Source organism: Mizuhopecten yessoensis, unplaced genomic scaffold (genome assembly GCF_002113885.1).
Source record: "Mizuhopecten yessoensis strain PY_sf001 unplaced genomic scaffold, ASM211388v2 scaffold6135_1, whole genome shotgun sequence".
Lineage (NCBI taxonomy): Eukaryota > Metazoa > Mollusca > Bivalvia > Pectinida > Pectinidae > Mizuhopecten > Mizuhopecten yessoensis.
Window position 1 is genome coordinate 23,797 of NW_018406397.1, and position 13,154 is coordinate 36,950.

Below are 13,154 nucleotides of genomic sequence, written 5' to 3' on the forward strand. Positions count from 1 at the left end.
ATTCATCACGTGACACGGACAGTACAGGTACACGGACATACACAGCACATTTACAATACAGTACGTACGAATACTAGGACTCACAGCGCTATGCATATATAATATTAAAATAACATATACATTGCAAATATTATCCCGGTTACATTTAGTTATATGATATGTAAATGTGATGACGTCTACATTTATTATTAGTCATGTCCATTTTTAAGAAAGGTGATAAACAATGCCCCAGTAATTATAGACCAATAGCTTTATTAAGCACTGTAGGGAAATTTTTTGAAAAAGTTATCACAAAATTTCTGCATAATTATTTATTAGAAAATTCATTGTGATATAAATACCAATCTGGATTTCAGCCATGTCACTCAACAGTATATCAACTAATTGAAATTTATCATAATGTATGCATAAATCTAGAAAACCGTCATCATACCTGTCTTGTTTTTTGCGACATTTCCAAAGCTTTTGATCGGGTTTGGCATGCAGGTCTTGTACACAAATTAAAAAACTATGGAATTAATGGAAATCTATCCGATTATGTACAGAATCGCCATCAACAAGTCTTTATCCACAATGCTACTTCTCATACTAAAACAACTAATGCTGGTGTACCCCAGGGCTCTGTCTTTTTCTCTTGTATATCAACGATATAACTGATAACCTTGTCAGCCCTTCCCGTCTTTTTGCTGATGATACTTCCCTATCCGTCTCTTCTCCTTCCGCAATTGAACCTGAAACTACTACTAACCGAGATCTTGAAAAAATCATAACTGGGCAGAAAATTGCGAAGTTTGTGACGGTTGTACAACTGCCGATGCAAATAAACTTGAAAAACTCCAGTTAGAAGCGGCGCGTATTGTCACCGGCCTGCCATCTTTTGCTAGTAGAGCGTCTCTTTACTTCGAAACTGGTTGGGAAGTCTTGTCTCAACGCCGCACCCGCCGCAAACTTCAACTTTTCTACAAAATTCAGAACATGACTCCCTGTTACCTAACTGACCTTCTCCCGCCACTAGTAGCTACTTTAACTCCTTATAATTTGAGAAACTCTGAGAACTATTCCATTCCTAATTTCCGATTACAATCTTCTCTTAACTCGTTCATATCTTCTACTTTAAGATTATGGAATGCGCTTGACACTAATATAAAAACTGCACATTCTTTTAAGAGCTTCACAAACTGCCTCAAAAAACAAAATGAAACATTTAAAGTGCCTGTTTTTTATTTAGCCGGTGACCGTAAGTTAAATATTTTACTCCGTCCTAAATGCAGCCCTTTAAATGATGATCTCTTTAATGTTAACATAATCAACTCTCCTATATGTGCATGCGGATATCCTAATGAGAATGCTAATCATTTCTTTTTTATATGCAGTATATATACTGATCAAAAATTTCAAATGTTTAGAAATCTTAGAGTACTCGCAGGTTTTAATATGGTCACGTTCTTCTGTCTCCTCTCCAACAGTCCTCATTATCTTTCATATTCATTTCTTAGCTTGTGTTCGTATTACATGGCATAACGTGCACTTGTGTGTTCCTTATTATTTTAGTAATCCTCTGTAATGTTTAACTTTCTTTTAAGTGCACGAGAGCGTGAATGCAAGAAGTGTGCGTGTGCTTGAATGTATGTAATATAGGCATGTGATGGGCCATTCAGTTACAGCCAGTGCGAATTTTCGAGAAAGGATGGAATGAAAAGGAGAAAGCCACAAACTGTTGAATAGTTGGATATCACTGCGCTGACTGTGCTGGATTGTTCCATTTTAATGACCAAATTTCAAAATCTACCATAATTTGTAAATAAAAGGCAATGAATAAGTAATACTCTCTCTCTCTCTCTCTCTCTCTCTCTCTCTCTCTCTCTCTCTCTCTCTCTCTCTCTTTCTTTAACATACCTTTCATATTATATATCATAAAAATTATCTTATAACAAGAGGCCCATGGGCCTTAACGGTCACCTGAGTCCTACAGTATTTATTTTGTTGTTGAAATGTTTGTCAGGACCATGAGCTGATCATTCCTAGACCGAGTTTCAGTAAAATCAGCCTATTCGAACTTGTTTTTAAGTTTGAAATAGTTATTTTCAAAATAGCGGCCGTGGCAGCCAAATTATATTTCTGATCGACCTCAAAATAACAACATTTTGTCAGGACAATGAGTCGATAATTCCTACAAAGTTTCAGTTCAATCGGCCCAGTAGAACTTGACTTTAAGTTTGAATTAGTTTTTCAAAATGGCGGCCGTGGCGGCCATATTGGATTTCTGATCAACCCGAAAAATAACAACACTTGATCAGGGAGATGTCAGTAACCTTCCCATGAAGTATCAATGAAATCCCTTTGTCAGTATTTCAGCTTAAGTTGAAAATGTAAAATGTTAACGGACGACGCACGACGCACGACGCACGACGACGGACGAAGACGGATAGCAATAGGTCACTTGAGCTAAAGCTCAGGTGACCTACAAATATATGTAAGATATCTTGTTTAACAGTCTTTATAAGATATGTTCTATATTGGTATTTATTAGATATTTTATATAGAATTTGTTCTGACATTGAAATAATGAACACTTCGTCCGAAAATATGGAGCAGCGCAATACCGTTAGATTTCAGGCTGAGACGATTAGTATAAATTATTTAACCGTATGAATATATGGGTAGACATATTAATGAACGGTTACCTAACTAACCGTTCATTACTGATTGACAGCGATTTAATCCCGTAGGGAGCAATTGTTATACAATACTTATCCAATGGTCAGTATCACGAAAACCTCGATCTTTAACAAATATTTTAAATAATTTTCTATACGGGAAATCTAATATATTATGTAAGATATTTCTTATATTTTTTAATCTTGTATAATAACGCAATTTTATCAATATATATCTCATAAAACATATGCATCTTTTAAAATATACAATATATCCTATATTATATAAAAGATATTTTATAAAGAACATTTTAAGATATATCTTCTATCTGTTATAAGATATCTTAAATATCTTTTATAAAATTTGTTTGCCTAATACCGTTGTTTTTTTTTTTTTTTATCGGGTATTCCATAACGTTTATATATTAGATAGCTTATAAAATAATGATTTATCTTATAAAAAAAATATTTTATCGTATAAACATATCAGAAATCTTATTAACATATAAAATTTATAAATAGTATATAAAATATTATATATGATATAGAAAATGTTTTATTATATATAGAAGAGAAATCAAATCATCTTAATACAAAGTTGGCATATTAAATAGATTTAAAATTGGCTTGCTATACATTAAGATGAATTTTCGATCCCATATAATAACGTCTAGAGGATCCATTGCCGAACAAGAGATAATTGATTTACCATGCATATCTACATATAAGTGCGAAAAGTCTTGATAATTACCTGTGGTTTCTCTTCATACAATTCACAGACACGATTAAAATATAGATAAGTGAAGTAGTTCAGTTAAAATATAGGTATACATTTTAGTTCACGATGTAGTTAAATAGATGCAGTACTAATGAAATATCACACATTCGTCTTCAAGAGTAACAAATATACACATTAAAGTGTTACATGCTTTGCAGATCATCAGTGATAGATAGTATAATGGTATTTACAAATGTCCTGATCCAGATTTTTAAAAAAAAGACTTGAACAAAGACAAAATAAAAAATAAAATGTCCTGATCCATGATTCTACCGCTCGGGGAAAGACTAGTTCAGAACTGCCTGTTGAATACAATAACAGTGTGGTTTGTCCGCCTCTAATGTACCGCCCACATTTCAATAGGTTTCTTCTCCGGCTGCGGTTGGCTATAAGGTATGCGATACTTGATAAATTTTAACCTCTGTGTGCTAAAAGGCGTGGTTTCAAATATTCAGTGCAATTTGTGTATGTAGGTGTTATCTGGGACATTGCCAGAATCAATTAATTTTGTCCCGGCAAGGCTACAGGGCGAGCTTCCTAAGGTCTAGTTTTGTGGGCAGCACACGTGGGTCTGTGTCTATAAATGTACACTGAAGGTATTTTGACCACTCATGAATCGTGTGAGCCTCAATACCCCCTACTCTTGGTTGATATTGATACAAGAAAATTCATGAACAAATTGTTTCATTATGAAATAGTCATATTTACTTGAGCATTAAAAATGGGATAAATGTATAAAAAGACATTACTGTATGAATAGAGACATATATAGAATTAATAGCTGTATACATTATAGAACACCTTACATAATGTATTCCATAATTGACTTTCCATACACTATGTATTGTAGATGTATATATATGTCTTTTTTTAGAAAGTATTATTAAAAAGCATACATACAAAGTGTTCATGCACCATGATATGAATATAATACATGTTTTTATTGATACCCTGTTTCATAGCCTTAATGTTCACCTTCCCTGACAGTCTTAATGGGAGGTTAGGGGGTGTAATAATGTCTTATTTTATTTCTATACAATATTTATATTACACATTTAGTGAAATAATATATCTGGTATTTATATCGTTATTTTTTAACAACATAAATTTTTGCTGTTGAGACATAAAACAAATAAACCACTACCAGAAACAATAAATAATATATAAACTCCAAACTCGAAATACAAATCATCAACATTAAAGCTGAAGTTGAAATCACAAAAAAACAGTGTGTCCGTATTTGAAATGTAGGATTATAATCCAATTTGAAAAACAAACAACACTTAAAATAAATAAACATGAAGTCAGAGATTCAGGAATGGAACTAACGTCACATAATAACATTTCTTTTGTGTTTTTGGATACTTTCCGCGACACTTTTGCCACTTTATATGTCTAATTACTGTTGTCATCGTCGCTATTGTCATTTTCGTCACAGGTTTTGCAGTAATAAAAAAATCTTAATTCAAATGATGGTACCATACTTTCTGGCCGGGATTCTGACCTGACTGCAGAACAAAATCAGCAAAAGCTATTATGAACCCCTTCAGAGATGTTGCTATATGTTATAGTGATTGGTGGATAGCTATAGAAACACTACTAACTAAACATTTAAACCAAAATTAATTTTATTCAATATTGTGAATTAGTTTGTGACTGTACACAACCAAGATCTAAGGGATTTAGATAACTTACCAGAAGTTCATTTCTGTCAGAATGATTATACTAGTAGATTTAGCATTCTGATCTTATTCATATTTGTTGTGTTAGGCTGTGTTATGAAGTGGAAAAAACGTCATCAATCTTGAAATATACAGCCCACGTTGTTTGTCTTATGAATGTAAATGGAATAAAAGTAAGCGTGGCACAACATACACATCGTTTGATTGTTATAACGACATGTATTTGAATAAAATGACTTCCTATTTAGCAATCTTAATTATTTAGATTATTGTTACACTTGGTAATAATTTTAGATTTGATTGTTTCTTTAACGATCAATTAACAAATATATAGATATATATTGTTGGGTACATCACCGATTACAGTTTGTTTACACGTGCACTTAATCACCGAATGCATTAGCAGGTACACTTCAATATTAACTCAACGCTCAGTGTCATCATGGGGTCAATGTTTCTACTGGAATCAATCCAGCATACTTTCCTAGGCACAAAGTTAAATACAATCATTGCAACATTATTTCTGGTGTTCTAAGGTTAATTTAGAGAACGTAGTTTCTCTTCTCACATTTAGTCGTGTCATTCTTAAGTATGATGCATATAACAACCGGAAATATTGCTCAGTTGCATGGCAGAGGCATTGTACAAGACATATATCATAGCTGACTTCAACTGTTATTGCTGAATGCACAGTTCGGGCTAAGAAGAGCGTGTTCCTTTCTGATATCATCTATTTGTCTCAGTGTCAATGGACAAAGTAAATCGCAGCAGAAACATCGAACTTCCTCCTGGCCAAATTCTAAATAAAAGAATAAAAAATAATATGCCACGTAAGGTAGTGTTTCGATTTCATGTTTTGTATTTTCAGATATTTTCATGTTGTTATTTTTTCAATTAGACAAATCAATTTAAGGCATTGTTATTTTTCCCATATCCGTATTTTTCCCAAATAAGACAAATACAGATATTTAGCTTTTTTATAAATAACTTATTCGGACATTTTAATGATTTCTTTTAAAATTTCAATGGATATTTCTGTTTCAATTGCAGTAAAGAAATAACATATTACCTGTGCATACATAATATCTGAAGTACGCAAAGACGATGGTATCAATTTGAATGTCTTAACAAAGCATATATTATAATCAACTTTACTTACTATTTTAAAATTATATCTTACCGGTAACATAGAATCCAGCTGTAGCGAGATCATCAATATCCGGGGCCCCTCTGTAACCCAACCAATACAGGTAGGTCTGTATGCGGTCTGACAGCTTTCTGTAAGGGTGATCTGGGTAGAAAAACAAACACTCAGGAGAACGTTGGACATGGTAGACAGAAAGATTTGTACCGTTCAGATTTGAAGCGTCTACCTCCAGTCCACAGGCGGTGCATGCCACTGTTGAAGTCTCGGAATTTATACAGGAAAATCCTCCAGTCACGAGCGATCCTATTGGAATATTTGGGTGATGCCAAACCCGAAAGCTGTCTTCTCTTGTGCGGTCATTTATCTCTGCGTTAACGAGGTTCCCCATGGCTCGGGCCATTTTCTTACTGGAAAGACCAATGTCTAAGTACAGAGAAGATTAATTGTTTGTCAATATTAGAAAACCATTTCTTAGTTTAAAAGATTGCTTTTTTTCTGTTGGAAAACAAAATGTTTTTAAAATGATCAGAAATATAAATACGTCATAGACACTTTTACAAATAAAATGTCAAAATATGTTTTCATATTTAGATAAAATTACGCTGTATATAATTTATTTATAAAAACATATTACAGTAGATGGTATGAAGACAGACATGTATACAACAACAATGATTCATCTCCAATTAGTTATCTGCACGTTTAACAACGGTCATTCTATTCAATATTTTATCAATTACGAAGGACATAACAAATGATCGGTAAACATATAAACAATATAAACATGATTTATCTTCGATAAAAACTATTTAAATATGTATGGAATTAAGTTGTAATTAATATCATAAACAATTTAACAACGAAATAAATGTTTGATATACAATCATTCTTAAACCCAAAACAATGAGTTCACGCATAGAATTACGAATTATTAATCTTCTAATTGAGAAATATTTCTAACATAAACATCTTCTTCTTTTTCTTTTATTTGACCCGAAAATTAGAAACTGATATATTATATTTAGATAAACTTGTTCATAATTTCAATTTTCAAAAATAAACTAAATAAAATCTTTGTTTGACTTATTCTTAACTCTTTTATTGATTCTGTTTTAACCAAGTTAAACATATTTGTATGCCAGCTAAAAAATGTAAAGCAATTGATTTGATTATCGATAAATCTCGGTATCATCAATCTTATGATAGTACAAATACCTTCTTTTTTTATTGTTTTTTTCATTGCTCACCGGAATCAAGTATCAAAAACACTATATATTCGTTTAAACTTTGATATGAAACATTTATATGCATAATTAATTGTCTGATGTACAAGTACAATTAACTATAACTACACTTCATTCACTAGAATAAGTCTTTTTTTAAAGCATTTAAACGATTCTCTTCGCATACATAATTGCAATTATATCAAATCCATTAAATAAACTTAGATTAAATTTCACCAGAGAAACATTCTTTGATACATTGTACCTGTGAATTTCTTGATAATTTTTTTGTACAAAGTATATCTTTTCTTTTTCTTTGTAGATTACTATGGGTGAGTATAACCTCACGTACATTTTCCCATGTAGATATAGAATCCAATCAACAGGATGAAAATGAACGCTGTTGATTTGTGCATATAATACTCAACTTTTCAAACAAAATTTCTAATAACATTACGTCAAATAACATATCTCGGAACTCAAAACGAAATGATATTTTCTCAAAAAGAGGTGTGTGGTGGGGGTTGGAATAAGTTATCATAACAAATCAATACTTCGTCGTGATAGTCTTCAGAAATATAAAATGTTGATGCTTATGTCAGGTTTCTTCACATACCGATAGCCCAGTTTGCCCTACCTATGACATGATTACCAAGAGTTCACTGAGGAATATTTGTCAACAAATGAAAAGGAAAAAGGAAAATCAGACTGAACATCATTCTACTTAACATAATGAGTTATGTATTGAAAAACTAGCCTATGCATGTGTGTATACGTGTTCGTCTCTATTTCTTCAAGTTTTGAAGTTTAATATCGAGGATTGGGTCGGTATGGGGATAGAAGACCATTAAAGATTTTTTTAAGTACATATGTTATTGATAAACGTGGATATTAATCTACATTTGTGATTATTCGTATTCACCAAAGAATAACCAAATAAAAGTGTGTGTACATGCTGGGTTGTGTGTTGAGTGATGTACATATGTTATTTTTTTCTTGCTATAGGCCATGACACTACGACAGTTTGCAACACTTGGCTCAGTGAATATAAAACAAGACTGTTACAATATCCGCAAAACCTTCTTCTAATTCTGTGTAACCATTCATGGATTGTGCAAAATCATATTATGAAAGTAATTACATTTAAACGAAAGTCTATGTATTGTCTGTTTAATTATCTCTTCTTTTCAAACACTTCAAGAACGAAGGATGTTTTTAAATAAAACAAGGATTTTAGTATAACAACTACCGTCTAAATTTTAAAGATATTTTTCATGTTATTAAATTTATTTTTTGAGCAGTCAATTATTTTTTTGTGCTAAATACCGCTATAAAGAGAGTAAATGACTGTGTCACTAAATCCTGGTACAATGAAATCTTCTAATAAATCGTTTCGTATTCTAAATCTCTTTAACCTTGTTGAAAATCTTTGACCATGAACCAAAGAAAACTCAGAAGGAAACATTACATATAACCTTCAATCAGTAATAAGTATTGGCCATTAGCAAAATACGGTTTAAAAATCGTAACAAATGTATAATCGAGAAATATTCCATGAGCCAATGAAATCACCCAGGCATTATCTAATAATAGCCTTTTCCCACGGTTGTCACTGTACATGCACAATTGGGTCACACGGATGCCCATTACTATTTCATCTATTTGTATATAGATAAGAATTAAACGTATGATGTTGTAATGCACGTGGTTATGTCAAAAACAACTAGGTATCAAAAGGTAACAGATGCGTGATGAATGGGATCGCGGAAGGTAACGGGATAATCTCTAAATAGTAACAATCACGTAGATTCGTTCATTCATACTGCTGATAGTGATATGTAACTGCATGGTGAGGATTCTGACTAATACGTGATAGCATATGATCACATTACGTTTTACAAGTCGGTAGTATTGTGTATGGCACCGTATCAGATATATAATAGTATATTTAATAGTTAATTGTCAATTGAAAGTTACAGTATGAGGGTACGTGCACATATATAGTAGTACAACACTCGAAAGAAAACAGAAGGTCTTATCGAAAAGACAAACAATGTCATAAAATCAACCAACAACAAGAGAAGAAAAACCATCTCAAATTATCATGCACTCACCAACAGCAATTAATGATGTTATGATACCTCAATGTCTTGAAACTACCATGCAAGCACATAAACTGTTTCCGGTACACAGCGTGTTTAAAATTAAATTATAGGTCATCTCAAAACGTTTTACTCCACAGGAAACTGCATTTGACAGTCCCTGTTATATAACAGTAGATACTTCATGCAAGTGCGCTAGTGTAAGTCTTACAATGCATATAATCATATGTGTATCAAAATAATATTGTTTATTTGCGGTGTATATTTTCGAAACGACATATACCGTAACGGTTAAAATAGAAATGCTACTTTAGATATTAACATGGTCCCGTGAACTGTCTCATATAGTGAAAATCTATCCAACTGTTTTTGGCCAAAGATATTGTATTTCTTATCTGGCCATCGTTCTATTGGTCGAAAATTCACTTAGGACGATAGGAAGTATTCTTTAGAAAGAAAGCATGTGATGATAAAATAGGACGAAATGAGCAAACAGAAGGTCATTTTTGTCTAACCAGCTTAGCTCAAGTGAAGAACAGATGCCCAGAAAAACAAACTAAACACAGAGAAAGGGAGAAAGATAATATGCTGAGTTCTTCATTTTCATCATGATGAAAAGTCAAGACAGAATACAATCGAAAGCTGTTCAGGTTATTCGTTAAAAAGAATCGAGAACTGCTAACAAAAAAAAACTGTCATTTATTGATATCGGGAATATTATTTGGATTCAGTATACTCTTCAAGTTTATTCTTTATTTGCTAAGACGTACAATAAGGGTTTTTTCAGTAAACAAGATTACCGTGCCTTTGAGACGACCGTTGGTTGGCTGGTAGATTGACACCACCCTTGCGAATGGAACGCCAATAAAATCGAACAATATAAAGATAAAATCAAATCATATCATGATGCAATCATATAATATAATGAAAAAAATAATTCATATAGTATTTTTATGCCATATGTGACAGCTATGGCGTTCCATATATGCGGGTTTTGTCGCACTGACGGATGTCGGTGACACTCAATTGGTTGGTTGGTTGGTTTAGGTGTTTACGCCTACAGGTTTGTAGACTCATTTATGTAACTGATAGTAAACTAGTTGAGAATGTTTTGACCGTAGAATAGAATCCCCATACAGACTTAAAAGTCGATAGCTTAAGGATTATGCATGGCATCGTTTATAACGGGGCTAGTATATAATGGTTCATAATCAGTCGAAATCTTCCTTACGTGTTACACACACGTGTTACTATGTCGGTAAAACACTAGTTGATCACTGGAGAGCAGAGAACTGGGCTCATGAAGAATACACAATATCTCAAATAACCACTCACTGAAAAAAGGAAGACAACAAATTCTAAGGTATCACTCACCAATTCACTGATGTAAGTTTAGCCTGATGTTTCTATGATACCAGCATGCAACAAGAGGGTGCACACTCGTTCTACTGTGTGTTCAACAATATTATTATCACGTGGTGTGCTTTCAGCCTATCAATGGCTAACGAGTATCAAGGCGACACAAAGCGGGAGAACATTTCAACACACAATCAAATTTAAAGATAAATGTAATAACGTCCTTATCTTAGAACCACAATTGTGATTTTCTTTTCTCAAAATAAAATATTTTTTGATAAATAATTTACGATTAATTGAATATAATTAATTTTATGAGTACGTAGACGATATTTCTTATTTCTTTTTAGATTAATTTAACAGTTTGTTCATTTTTTTTATTAAGTGATGACAAACAACAAAAACATTTCAACATGACAGGATAAGTGACCTTTTTATGCATAAGTAGGAACTTGATAGGTAAGCCTGTATTTCGTCCTGTCTACTATACAACTCTAAAAGTAAGCTCAGAAATATTGGTCAACATTAGAAGATATCGTCGAAACAATAAAGAGAGGGACGCAAAATCTGACGTATGTGAGCTGGAAATTGCATGTGCGGTCTTCTAGTTATAAACCATAACGTTGCTCGAATGGACACATGTCATAGTCATTTCAAAACTACACTTTAATTCCTGCTAATTATGAAAAGGCTTTCGTTAGATAACGTTTGTCTTCGCATTGTTTTCTTATCGAATCGGGCAGACACAGAAATGTTTCACGTCAGCTCCGAACTGAATCGGTATGCTTGTGTTAATGACATCGAGGACGAATATCATTTCATTTTAAAATTGCCCTTGTATAACGATCTAAAATTCAAATATATTAAGCCCTTTTATCGAATAAATCCCTCCGTCTTTAAATTATTCTATTTCTATCATCTGTAAATACGAAGGAATTGTACAATTTAGGAAAATTTGTCCATCACGCAAATATATTACAAGCAAATGTTTTTAGTAGATAATTAAATTTTGTATCAATGGAATTTATAATAAGAAGGTTATTACGATTAAACGCAAGTCTATATGTTGTATCTTTAACAATGTCTGAATTTAAAACATTTCAAGAATTTAAAAGATTTTATATTTAAAAGCCCCCTAGTTAAGTTTATTATCGGTCGCCTAAATGAAAAAGGTATCTGCTATTTAATAAAACTCGTTTTCAGAGTAAAAATAGTTCTCATCACATAAAAGGAGTTTTTCAATAAGTCTATAAATAAAATAAAAAAAATATCTGATAAGTCTTTTTCCTATGCCAAATGTATAGGACCGCGTAGAACATAAGCCAAAAAATATTATGTCTACCTGCACCAATTCCTTTATATTAGCTTATCCTCATAGCGAAACCACAGTAACAGATTTTGACTATCGAGATGTTATAATGCAATTTTCAGTAAGTCAATAGCAAGAGATCCCAGAGGGATCTTGGCGCTAAAGAGATGGCAGCCCGTCGGTCATCTTGTTTTTGTGATCAGTCCCAAAAAACGATATGCATAACTAGGGACCATTGGGATTCTTCATGTGAAAATTGAGAAAGATCCCTCGAGTACAGTCTGAGAAATAGCCCTTACAAGAATTGTTTAAGGACGGGCGGACCACAGACCACGGACGCAGGGCGATTTGAATTTAAATAAACATAGGCAATTATTAAATTAATGGCGTTTGTCACTATTTCGCACATACAATGTATTAGGTTATACGAATCTCGGTACCGGTTTTTTCTTCTCTTTTCTTTTGTTTCGATATTCGCCATGAAACAAATGGACGAATATGCTGAACAAAAAGCATTAATTCGTATAGCGTATGGTCATCAAGCTACATGTAGGCATAGGACGCACGCCGTTGTCAACAACTCAGGGGCTTGGATTCCTTTGTTTATTTGCAAGGAAAAAAGGGGGAGGAGCCACTCTACTAAATACGCCATTTAACAAAAATTAAAGTGATCCATGTCCTTGTGATACTAAGGTTAATTTCTATCGTTGATGGTATATTGTAGGAAGGTTCATGCGTGCCATACGAGATACTAAGTCGTAAATACGATTTAAAAAAACTCGTAGAAACATTATTTTTTGCATTTTCTTTTACAAATAACTAAAGCGGTACACGTACCATTTGTACAAACCATCAAATGGAAAGACAGGCAGGAGAATGGTTTGATTATTGATTTTTTTT

General features: G+C 32.8%; 1 protein-coding gene across 1 annotated transcript; it reads right to left on the reverse strand.

Moving 5' to 3' along the window:
• Positions 1–5,425: 5,425 nt before the first annotated feature.
• Positions 5,426–11,048, reverse strand: LOC110451526. The gene is made up of 3 exons (XM_021499595.1): positions 10,964–11,048; positions 6,298–6,687; positions 5,426–5,916 (listed from the first exon to the last, which is right to left on the reverse strand). The coding sequence occupies exons 2-3, from the start codon at positions 6,662–6,664 to the stop codon at positions 5,786–5,788; spliced, it is 498 nt and encodes a 165-aa protein (XP_021355270.1). The 5' UTR covers positions 6,665–6,687; positions 10,964–11,048; the 3' UTR covers positions 5,426–5,785.
• Between the last annotated feature and the right edge of the window lie 2,106 nt (positions 11,049–13,154).

Excerpts from the sequence above, each read along its gene's own strand:
- LOC110451526 (XM_021499595.1), bottom strand. The coding sequence starts at position 6,664 with ATGGCCCGAGCCATGGGGAACCTCGTTAACGCAGAGATAAATGACCGC. Across the intron at positions 5,917-6,297 it reads AGCTGGATTCTATGTTACCG|AATTTGGCCAGGAGGAAGTT; the intron begins GTAAGATATAAT and ends TCTTTTATTTAG.